Source organism: Nanorana parkeri, unplaced genomic scaffold (genome assembly GCF_000935625.1).
Source record: "Nanorana parkeri isolate BGI_ZX_2015 unplaced genomic scaffold, ASM93562v1 scaffold108, whole genome shotgun sequence".
Classification (NCBI taxonomy): domain Eukaryota; kingdom Metazoa; phylum Chordata; class Amphibia; order Anura; family Dicroglossidae; genus Nanorana; species Nanorana parkeri.
Genome location: NW_017306376.1, coordinates 158,054 through 170,773, shown reverse-complemented (window position 1 = coordinate 170,773; position 12,720 = coordinate 158,054). Strand labels below are relative to the sequence as shown.

Sequence of the window (12,720 nt, the reverse complement as noted above, 5' to 3'; positions counted from 1 at the left end):
AGGTTAAAGCATGTCCCGTATGTATCCACAACATCCTTAAATCCTCACCGACATGCCACCAGAAACTGACAGATGGGATTAAGGTCATGTAGTGTTTTGCACCATGTGTAATAGCTACCCGGTGTTCATCTTAAAGGGTAGGCTCTAACAGTGCATGAAAACGTGTAAGAGAGTAAACTATGTCACACTTATTTTAATATCTTTATGACAGCATGACTAAACGAGTTCAATAGCAAGCTAAAAGGTGGCATTGGTTAACAGAAAGATGTACATACCATCACTGTCCTTTTCAGATGAGAGAAGTGAACATGCCTTAAGATCTGGATCATCTAAAATGTAAAATGAAAATCAGTTACAAAATTTTCAATGTACACAGAAAAATACCATTGTGTTTTAGTTTTTTTGGGCCATTATTAGTTCAGCTCAGTTGAACAACAGCCTTCATGGCTGTTTACTCCTGTCTGCTTAGCAGAATAAACCATGACAATCATTATGTTATGCCCCTCTGGCCGAGTATTACATACCTAACATTCTAAAATGGGAAAATGGGACTTTCGTAAAAAAGTTTTCTGAGTCCGATGACGGACACTGGAATTCAGGCACTTTCAGGAAATATTGACACTTAAAGGAGGACTGGACAGAAAAATTGGTCATTGGCAAACAAAAAAAATTATGGACCAGCCCAATATAACTCCTCCTACTCCCACCATACGTCAGTTTGGTGATACAACAGTACTGAGCATTATGATAAAACACAGAGAGGTGTGACTTGTGTCTCTCAATGAAATCCAGGAAATGTTACAATAAGTACAAAAATACAATTTTCTTTTTCATGCATTGAGGGACACAGGAATTCAGAGACTGTCAGAATGTCCAAAATCAGTCCAACTGAGGGTGGGTGACAGAATACTAAAAGGCCCACAAGAAACAACAGAACTGGGGACTGCCTGCAACATAAAGAGCCACCTGAAGGACCTTAAAGCTGAAGCTGGTATCAGATCAGGTCCGAGCATCCACCTGGTAAAACTTGGAGAACCGAAGACCACATGGCAGCCTCACAAATATGGGAAAAAAGCTGCCTGATGCCGAAAAGCCCAATAAGTTCTTACAGATCTAGTGCAGTGTGCCTTGACAAGAAAGGGTGAAACCCAATCCTTAAGATCATAAGTTTGAATGATGGTTTTTCTAAGCCACCTAGAAATGGTGGCACACAAAGCTGGTTTGCCTTTACAGGGACCATCAGGAATGAGATACAGAGTGTCAGTCATCCTAATAGGAGCAGTGGCTATGAGGTAAAGTTAACCAGCACAAACTACCTCCAGGCAATTAAGAGATATCTTCTTTTGATGAATAGGATCTGGACTGGGATGAAAGAATGATGTCCTGATCGACATAAGAGGCCAAAATTACCTTAGATAAGAAGGAAGTTGTGGGTTTCAAAACCACCTTGTCCTTGTGTAACACCAGGAAGTGCTCTTTTCAGGATAAGGCCATCAGCTCAGACACATGCTTCACCAAGGTGATGACAACAAGGGACACAAACTTGTGAGAGTGGAGTGGGAAATATCCATGATTGGTTCATAAGGTGGCTTTTAAAGTGCCAAGAAAACCAAACGGAGATAACATGGAGTCACATGGTAGCTCATGGGTGCAGACACTTTGAAGACACCATCAAAGAATGTAAAACCAGAATTGGATCCACCTGCAGAGACCTAACCCTTAAGGTTGGTCCAGGCCCAAATGTTGGCTCATCTGTACAAATGTCAGATATCATCCCAGGGAGAGTTTAGTTGGTTTAAGATTTCGTGTCTCACACCAAGTGACGTAATCCTTCCACATGCAATGATAGACCTTGCGGATGTAGACTTTCTAGCTTTTACCATAGTGGGAATCATTGATTCAAATATGCCTCTGTCTTGAATTTGGGCTTCAACAGCCATGTCATTAACAGCCAGTGACCAAGAAACAGTGTAGTAAATTGGTCCATGAGACAAAAAATCCACAGCATCTGCCAGGAGTCTGATCAAGTCAGAGTATTGGGCCAGTCTGGAGCTATGACGATTAAAGGAATGCTCCCCATCTTAATCCTATGAAGCAGATGATGGAGTTTCAGGGGAGAAAAGGCATAGATCAGGGTGTACTGATCCTGCAAAGCCACCAATGCATCCACTGTTTCAGCTAGAAGTAACCCATAGACAAACCTTTCTGGTTTGTTGTTGAACCTGGAGGCCAGGAAGTCCACATCTGAGATCCCACACCTATGATAAAGGTTCTAGAATATCTCCAGGTATCGGGACCAGTACCAATGGGACCAGGTGCTGCCAACACTTCTATGATGTTGTCCAACTGAATTCGTTACAGATGACCCTCCAGTCAGGATGTCCAATACTGCAGCACCACCAAATTTCCAGACGTTTCAGAATGTTGCTCGGTAGACAATATTTTTCTGACATCCAAGTCCCCTGCATCAACAAGGTGTTCAGTATTCCTCACCAGCCCAACAGGATGGCATCCAATGTAAGGATGGCATCCAAGAGACTGAAATGAAGGACTTCCCAACTTGAGAGCCCACATTTCTGAGCCACAAGGCCAGGGACAACCTGGTCTTCAGTGCCAGATCGGCCCATGATGACAGAATGTTGTGTTGTAGGGTTCTGGAGAGGAATTTTATAAATGGAACTGCCTCGAAGGAGGCACCCATCAGCCCCAGAACTCTCATTCAGAAGTCAAGAGTCAGACAACTCCTGGACTGAAGAGTCTAGGAACTCAGACTTTAAAGGTTCTCCTGGCTTGAGCTGTGTCTAGGATTAGATCCAGCTATTCCAATGTTCCAAGTTTTATACTTTAGCCCAAAAAGAATGATATCTGAGCATAAAGGTGGACAGAGGGATTTGTTTTTTTTTAAAAAGGTACAGTTGAGAGCTATGTATCCACAACTGGTGAACTTATCATACAACAATTGCCAAAAACTACAGAGCCATTTATTTCCATGTGCAAACTCCTGTTACATACCTGTTATAATCAGTGCAAGAATATAAAATAGGACATGAGGATTACCAACTGTGCATCTAGAAAGACTGGATTGTAGCACAGACACAGTCTAAAATTGCACTGTTATTTATTGTCACTAGATTACAGTTGTTCAGACTTGTGGTTCAAGGTATGGAAAACATGGTATGTATGAAGAAGTGTTTGGTAAGTAGTAAGACAAGATAGAAAGTGGGCAGGGCAAAAAAGAACCAAAAGACCCTCTGTTAAAGCCATTTCTTCATTTCAACCAAAATTACAACAGTTGATATTAGTATATTATTATTATTATTATTATAGTGTTGCATTACCAGTGGCCTTAGATATAGTAATGATGTGATCCTTAAAAGTATAAAGGATTCATTATATATACTGTATACTGAACATACTAATATGGCCTACCAGTCTAGAGAGAGAAAGAGGGTATATTGTGGGAGCAGTAGGGGGTTGTTGGGAGGATTGTAACAGAAAGAAAAGGAGGGGTAAGTGGTTGGTCAGGCTTTAGGGCCCCGAGAAGGGACCAGGAGCATGCATATGGGGGTACCAGCCTCTAGGACCATGGGCTACTAGAAGTTAAGTTCTCAATACGAGGCTTCCAGATTTTTTAGAATATTTCTATACTATCTTGGATCATGTTTAAGAGTTTATTATTATTATTATTATTGAAATTAGTATTTGGTTGTTTCCATGATTTGGCAATGGATTGTTTTGTGGGTAACATGATAAGAGGAAAACTTTTATTGGACCTTCTTTAGGAAGTCAATTCTCTCATGTAAAGAGTGCTATCCAGGATGATCTTGTGATAATTGCATTAAAGAGTCAAACTTTGTAAACAAGTATTGGGGTAGTTTGGAACATAGTGGGCTGGAATACGGTGCCATCTCATTGTGACCTTGTAGCCCCCTCTGCAGAATTGATGGAGCAGAAAGAGAAATCATTTCATGCTTGGGTCCACTGTTCAGGAGACTTTTGAAAACCTAGCTCTCGTTTCCACTTTGAACCAGTAAGCAGCAATGTAGAAACTTTTAGGGGTATATTTTGTTCAGTACATTTTCTGCAGGTACAGAAACATTCCCTTTGATCCTGCTTGAAATCCTCTGTCCTTGTAACTTCCTGTGCACTGAACAAAAATCTGTTATTAGCTTTTCCAGCTATCTTCTGTGAACTACAAAACAACTCCACCCTACGTAATGAAGATGAAGCAAGTAGTCCAAGTCAGGAGAGGAGCCTAGGATGATAATGCTGCTCCTCATACAGTGTAGCAAGTTACCATAGTCACCCTAGGATAGAAAATATGTTACCAACAGGATGGCCAAGTGAAGCTAAAGGGAAAATACGCCTAAAAAAAGGAAAACTAATGCAGCTTAGCAAAGTCTGGTAAGATACAATATATTAGATGTGGGTTTAGATACACTTTAATATTCTGTTGTCGTCATTTCACATATAATCAGTGAATCTGTTTTCCCATATGACCCCTTATGCAATGCAGCATACAGTAATTCATAAATAATGGTGTAAACATTTCAATAGCTTTCTACAGCTGTTTTAGCTAACTACCATATCAGACTTCCTGTCTATTGAAGGACACTAAAGGAAGCCATTCATAGCACATGAACAATAGCTAACACTCAGCTGCAGAGCAAAATTATAAACAATGTCAAACTTCTTTAGTGATTTAATCATTTTCTCAGGATGTCAAGGGGTGTGGCATTTGAAAGCAGATAAACTGAAAACTTAAATGTCACCCGATGCCAACCAATTTCTGCTTACATAGGTTTATGTCCATTTATATTCACTGTTACTTTCTTTAGGGCCATTCCCACCTTTCTACTGTGGTGCATCACGGTAATGCGTACAAATGCATCAACACGTTGCAGTGCCATTTATTTGAAAGGCACCTAATACACCAAGGGAATGCAGTTGCAAAGCGCTTGTGTTGCGGCGCACGGCAAAACTTGGCAAAGCATTACCGTGAACTGTGGTACACTGTATTGCCAGTATTGTGCATATCCATCTTTTCGGACCTTTGGTGCGTCAAATGAATGGGCTGCAAAATTGCTACACATGTTAATGCATGAAAAAAATATGCATCAACACCAGGACACCAAGGCCTGAATGGCCCACAGGCACCTGATGAATACTGAAGATCAATATGACTGTGGGAAGCCATGAACTTTAGCAGATGCTCTTGGCAATGGTTCTTGGATTTAAATTGTCTTTGCACAGTTACATGTCCATGTGCAGTAGAAGAAGTGTCTTTGAGTACATTTGTCAGAAGATCTTTGGCACTAAGATAATTTCTAAGACTATGTGCACACAATTGCTAGCTACTACCATATACCTTGCACTTGTGTTAAAATTGCCCACATTGGTCTTGTCTTAGCTTCAGCACTCTCCTAAACAGAGAGAGCCTTTCAGATGTTAAAGGGCTATGACATCAACAGTTACTGACACTGAAAAGCATTTTCAAAGAAGAAGCTTTACAGAGCACTGGTGTACACTAACCCGTTTCCTGACCCTTTTTCTAAAACACTTACTGAACCCATATGTGCCATCTGATTATTGTCAGTATCTTTACTGTTATTTTTTCTATTTTTGAATTATTTTTATATACGGTAGTTTTTTCCCCCCATAAATTCATCATTTTAAAATAATTTTCTATGTACAATTAAAGCCATTAAAAATGCAAAACGGTTACCTGATTTCACCTGAAGTTCCATATAACCATGTGCTTCATGGATCAAATGCTTCTTATTTGTCTCATAGAGAAAACAGCAATAGCCACCGCTGTCTGATTGGGTGATGTTCACCAGCGTTCTATAGAACAGACGATTGGAGAAATGGTCTCCTTTGTGATGGCTGTTCTCTGTTGTATTCTTCGCATGTTTTTCTTCTGTGCAGCCTGGGTTCCTGTCTTTAGTGAAAGCCCAATGTACACTTAACATGTCATGCTGATGGCTACGGTGTCCTCTGATAGAGCATGTGAGGTTCACCTCATGTCCTTCTGGGCATATGTACTTTGAGTGCGGTGCAAAAACTGAGAATGCAACTGTCCCGTCTGTAGGAAAGAGAGAGAACAATGGTCAGAGAAAATTTTTTGATAATGTTTCTTATTTTTATCTTCTGCAGGTAGCTTTTTTTGTACACCAAGTGGCATAATTCTCATTTTATATTCATCAGATTTTATTAGATTGTACATAAAAGTTAATCTATACATAGTCACCTTAACACCTTGGTTTTTTTTAACTTTATAGTTTCAGACATCCCAACCTGCAAAACCTTATTTCAGGGAGGTGCCCGTCTCATTTCAGGGAGGTGCCCTTTCTGTTTGTTTTTTTTACAGCGGCCACCGTCAGAATATAAAAGAAATAATAATATTTATATATATATATATATACAGGGCTTGAAAAATTCAGGAGTAAAGTCCCTGATACACAGTTGACTAATTACTATGGGCAGCAAATGAAATGTTCTCTATAACTAGACAACCGGGACATATCATTTATTCTGTATTATCCACAAAGGGTTAACAGCACTCTCTCAACCCTGCAGCAGTAGCTCCAGTGTGCCTGTACCTGCTCTCAATAGTAGTCTATGTCCGCCCTCTCTGTGCAGCAAGTAGCTTCTTCCTTCCGAGAGCCAAGCCTCGTTTTGAGGTCTACTCTAGAGATCACATGACCTTCCTCCAGGTGGCAAGCCTCACTCTGAAACTTTACCATACCCAGTGATATCATTATCTTACCGGAAAGGTTTACTCAGAGTAAACTTTTCAGGGAGAAAATGCCTCTCTCGCGGACGTCAGGGAGCCGCTATCCAATAGCGGGAGACTCCCTGAACATCAGGGAGACTTGAGATCCCTGTAGTTTAACTATTAGTCTTTGGATACAAGCATACATGAAAACAACATGTAAACAAGGAAAATTACATCTATTTATAGAATAGATAATTACATCTAATGTCATGTATTGTGGCAATATGGCAGCCTGGAGGTACTCTACAACACTGGGGTACAGAATGCTCCCATAAATGTTATTTCCTGCTTGTGACATTTGGCTGTTTGCTCTTCTCAGAAATCTGCACTGAAATAGGTGCTTCCTTTTTTTGGTAAAATACTTCCTTAAAGCTGAAGTTTAAGATGTTTGGGGGGAATACAGCACTGAGCACAAGGGATATGTGTATGTGTGTATATCCTCGTACTTGCAGCAGCTGCTTCTGGCAACAATCATTCTGGCATTGCACCCTTTGATAATACTCTCAGGGGTGCTGTGAGAGGCTGCTTAGAGAGACGTCGGTCAGCAGCCGCTGTGTAAAGTTGCACCGCTGACCCACCCCCCTCAGCAATCTCCTACATTCACAATACTATTCCTAATATGATTTCACAATGCATCAAGTTCTGTGGATGGAGGAGAGAGCTGTTGAATTACAAAATTTCCTCTTCCTTTCACAGAACTTGATACATTGTGGGATCATAGCATAGGGCACAGATTGAGTTTTGTGAATGGAGGAGAGAGCTGTTGAATGACAAAATCTCCACCTCCATCACAGAACTCAATACATTCTGGGATCATAGATCATAGTCTAGATCGAGTTCTGTGAATGGAGGAGAGAGCTGTTGAATGATAATCTCCTCCTCCTCCTTTCACAGAACTCAACTCATTGTGGGATCTGAGTATAGATCATAGATTGAGTTCTGTAAATGGAGGAGAGAGCTGTTGAATGACAAAATCTCCTCCTCCATTCACGGAACTCGATGCATTGTGGGATCATAGTAAGAACAGTTCTGTAAATGGAGGAGAGAGCTGGGGGGGGTGGGCAGACTTCTCTCCCTGCAGCCTCTCACAACGCCCCTGAGTGTAAGATGTGGTGGCTGTGAGGTGGCGTAGTGAGAGGACAATGTTTGCCAGAAGCAGCTGCTGCATGTATAGTGATACACACCAAAACACATCTTTCTTATGTGTTTGGTGCTGTATTCATCCCCCCACTCCCAGAAAAAATCCTAAACTTCAGCTTTAAGTCTGTTACTCTCTAAAAACTGACATTTGTTCAGATGTTTATAATGAAGGCTTACCCCCCTCCCATTGAGAAATTAGTCCAAAAAAGGACAGCAATTTCATCATATCTAAGAAAGGTATGAATCTGTAAAAAGCTTGCTATAAATCTTGTAAGTTTTATAGTTCACCTAGAGTGTTTTTTATTTTTTTTAAACAAAACGTATGTTAAAGTTTAAAGTACAGCCTTACACAGTCACAAATCATAAGACAGCCAAATTTCAATGTATTTCAAGTCACACCACCTTGATCAAGGCTCCTTGAAAAATGATGTAAGAAATTGAAAAGGTTGCAGATTTCTATGACCATTTTGAATGCTTCCTGCCCTTTGATCAGTAGACTGTGAATTATGCCGATGTATGAACAAATTAGCATGATTTGAAACTTGAAGCGGACTACCTTCGACTAAGTGGCACATCCTGTTTACCAGAAGCAGATGTCACAATGTTTTGATTCTGAGGTTAAGCACACACTGAAAGTATCAGGAAAACCACAAGCTGTGGGGAGATGAACTAGTAACCAGCAGGTATGGCTACCTGTAAAGTCAGTATCAGTTTAACAATGACACTGCATTATGTGACTTTTATTAATGTGCTTCCTTTTAGCTAAATATCTACAATCTTATCAAAAGGTAAACCTCTAAAGATTGTGGTCTATAGACTTTCTAAGAAAACCGTCCAAAAAGAAATAGAAAAAATATATAGATGTATTATCTAGATTTTGAGTTCAGGCTTACCTTGAAACTTAGTTTTGAGTTTACTGCAGTTTCGATGAAAAGCACATTAAATGTAGCACATCATCGTTTTGGTGTGAATGGGCATGTTTGAAAAGCAATGTAAATTTAAAGTGAGCCTATTCTTTGCTTATGTAGGGCAAAGCTTTGCAATAATTCTAGCCTCTATATCATGTAATGCCTACATTCCCTCCGCTCCCCCATTCATCAATTAAGGTGAGTTGAAGAAGTCTTGTTGAAGTTTCAAGTCCCTCTCTGTGAGGACACTGGTGCCTGAGCATTCAATTACCAAGCACTGTCACATGGGAGGAAGGGGAGTGAATCACATGCTTCCCTATAACCAGAAGTAACATGTATGTTCTCTTCACTTCTGGTGGTGAACACAGTAGTGTGAGAGAGAAGAGAAAGTACATATTAACTGCGGCAGGAACCGTTATTTAAGTGAATTTGTTGGTTTTCCCTGCATGGGTACCAAAGTCAGAAATGAAAGAGAACTATGGGGTAAGTGTTTTTCCTCATAGTTCTCTTAAGGGTCACAGGGGGACATATACAAGCGTCCTCCTGTGACCCAAAGCTTAGTAAATTGCAAGCTACAGCTTGTGGCATACTGAGACTGCAGCCGCCGCCTGGACGGATCCCGACAATGCTGCTGAGATCCACCCAGCTGCGTGGGTGACAGCTGGCTCTGCCTATCTAGAGGCAGAGCCAGCTGTACCTGCCCCCTCCCCGTCCGTTCCTTCAGTCAGCGATGGAGGATCGGAGCAGAGAGGGGGGAATCCCTGCAGGGAGCGGTGACTGACAGTCACTGCTCTCTGCAAGTAGATGATTGAGAAGTGAGCGAGCCGTTTTGCGACAGTTTCATTGTCACACGTCGGCTCGAACTATGAGGCTGAGTGATTTTTCACTCACCTCATAGTTCTCCTTTAAGAGTAGTAAAGCACATGTGTGCTCTTGAAACATATGGGCTGCATTACCACATACCATGGGACCATTAAAGCTGAACTCTGGGATGGAAACAAATGCCCTTGCAGTGCCCCCCTTCTCCCCCAAACTGCAACGTTTAAATGTTTGTTAACTCTAGGGGTGAGATGAAAAGGCTGTGCTACTTACCTTTACCCTCGCTCCGGCACTCTCCTCTTCTCCCTGACACTCCAGGCTGTGTGCAGCCTCTAAACATTACTATTAGTCCTGCATTGCATGTGGAGGAAGCAAACTTGCTTCTAAAATGATAAACACATTTTTTTGCAAAGCCTACACTACAGTAAAGCTTCTATGGGGGCAGCCAATAGACTTACTGCTATAGACTATCTGCTATTTGTAAGCATTTCCTGTTGGCTGGGACAGGTATAGTACTGTATAAGCAATGATTTATCTTTGGTCAAAAAGGGAAATTAAGTGATAATAAAAACTACTCGATGAACTTAATTCATTAATAAGTGTCACATTATTCTACCTTGTGGCAATACAGGCAACCCTATCAGACTAATCTAAAAACGCAGAGGAAAGACAGTGGTGTACCAAGTGCAGTAACACCCAACAAACCTTTACTGAAAACATATTAGTGAAAGATGAATCTTGATGGTTTCATTAGCTTGTAAGCGTCTTTGTAATGGTTTGTGTAACATGTTTGTATTATATAAATATGACACATAAGCCTAGATCTGTTTAAATATGTTCCTGGTAAAACTCATAGATATTCTGGCATATATCAGAAGACCAACACATTTAAACAAATGTACATATGTTTTAAAGTTTGTTTCCACTTTTACAGCCAAATTGGGATAACACCTGCTTTATATCTGTTACATGTTCTCATTCACATCACATAACTTAAAAATGTTTTTATTTGTTTTATCATCCTATCTAGCCTCCCTCCTATGTGATGTTAAGGAGGGGGCTGTGGGAAGCTAGGTTTACTATAATTAACCCTGTCTGTACTGTGCTGGCAGATTTCATTATCTGATTTGAACAAATGTCTGACCTAACAACAAGAATTGGAATCTATTGTAGGTTAATGTGGGAAACATCAGTCTATGCCCAGTCTTTGGGAACAGACTCATTCTGAAATTGTTCAGAGTAGCTTGCATTCTGCCCACAGGTCTTCTCCAAAGAAACATCTAAAAGGTTAGAAATATTTGTTTTGATTATGTTATGCTGTGTGAATAGGAACACATAACATAGTGGGGTTTTCTCAACTTTTGGCTGCAGAATTGGAAAAACAAATTATTAAAAGGAGAACTATGGGGTCAGTGTTTTTCCCCATAGTTCTCCTTAGGGTAACGGGAGGACACCAACTAGCGTCCTCCCGTTACCCTAAGCTCAGTATACCGCGAGCTACAGCTCGCAGTATACTGAGGCGCCACAGCCGGAGCGGATCCCGACTTAGATGACGGCATCCGCCCAGCTGCGTGAGTGACAGCTGGCTCTGCCTATCTAGAGGCAGAGCCAGCTGTACCCGCCCCCCTCCCCAGTCCGTTCCGCCAGTCAGCGCTGGCAGATCGGAGCGGGGAGAGGGGAATCCAGCCTTTCCCCCTGTCACGGCAGAGAGCCGTGACAGGATCGAGAGGTGAGCGAACCCGGTATGTGTTCGCTCACCTCCCGATCTACTGAGCCGACCTGTGACAGTCTCATTGTCACAGGTCGGCTAGAACTATTAGGTGAGTGAAAAGCACTCACCTCATAGTTCTCCTTTAAATGCGAGGTCTGATTTGTGATGAAATTTACAGCATGAGTAAGAATTTAGCACACAACTAAACACAGTAAACATTGCATGCAAATGATGTTTACATGCGAACAGGCACAAAAAGATTGTTTGTCATAAACCTTTTCACTAAGCAACGAAATATATAACGTTATCATTGACCCAGTCTTTAAACAACCACAGTTTAGTTCTGATTTTTGTGTATTACTTAGGAGGTAGCAAGGCACAACCTATCAACCTCTGCACCAATGTAGTTTGAGCTTGGAGGTTACCATTTACATACTACACTATACTAAAGAGATGAGGTTATAATTGCAGTGTACTTGTAGAGGAAACTTACAAGGTACAGACTGTTTACAACTGTCTGCAAACTGCTTGTGGTTTCTGACCGACAGCATCCTCAGAAATGTGTATGGTAAACATGCATGCTAGTTACAAAAGGTGTAACTAAAAGGAGCAAGAGTAGCAGATGGAATAAATAGTGTCTCTGTTTAATTGTGATCAGAACATTGTTTTGTCAGATAAATATGAAATACTAAATATTAATACTATGGAGTCTTCTATCCAGCCAACAACTTGCAGCTCTAGGTCACATTTTTACATCAAAAAGTCCCAGTATTTACAGAACTCAATGTGGACATGTAGAAATTAAACCACAATAAGACATAAGAGCAGGGGCTCATTCCTTACCAGACAGGTTAGTCCATGGTTTCAGTCTGAACAAACCAGCCTAAAAGCAAACTGCACACTGTCTCTTTAAAAAGTCCTCCCGAAACCTATTGTCATATACTTATTAATCTATTACAGGTATTTATATAGTGGCAACAATTTATGCTGCACTTTACATACTGCACATTTACATCAGTCCCTGCCCTCAAAGAGCTTACAATTTGAGGACGCAAACACATACTAAGGCCAATTTAGACAGGAGGTAATTATCCTACCAACGTGTAGGAGAGGAGGAAACCCAGGCTAGCTCAAGGAGAACATGCAAACTCCACATAGATAGAGGGCTGGCTTGGTATGCAGGCGGAGGGTGTGTGTCGGTTCCCCTGTTCTACCTCCTCTGCCTTTTTTAACTGGTAATAGGCTCAGCTGGATATGGCGCCTGGCAATCCAGCTTCATTGGTTGCTAGGATGCAGGCGATCAGCCCACACAGCATCGATGGTTGCTAGGAAGGTGGCTAAACCACACAACATGCTTTTCCATG

At 41.2% G+C, this 12,720-nt stretch overlaps 2 protein-coding genes across 2 annotated transcripts in view; one reads left to right on the top strand and one right to left on the bottom strand.

Moving 5' to 3' along the window:
- CDH23 (cadherin related 23) overlaps positions 1-12,720 on the top strand; it is a 782,513-nt gene that overhangs the window by 656,723 nt on the left and 113,070 nt on the right. The gene's annotated exons all lie outside the window — the stretch shown is intronic.
- Positions 1-12,720, bottom strand: part of CUNH10orf54 (chromosome unknown C10orf54 homolog) — a 52,763-nt gene that overhangs the window by 12,010 nt on the left and 28,033 nt on the right. The window contains exons 2-3 of the mRNA XM_018553074.1: positions 5,726-6,085; positions 276-329 (exon numbers count right to left, since the gene is read on the bottom strand). Of these exons, the coding sequence (XP_018408576.1) occupies positions 276-329; positions 5,726-6,085 (414 nt within the window). The remainder of the gene's footprint in view (positions 1-275; positions 330-5,725; positions 6,086-12,720) is intronic.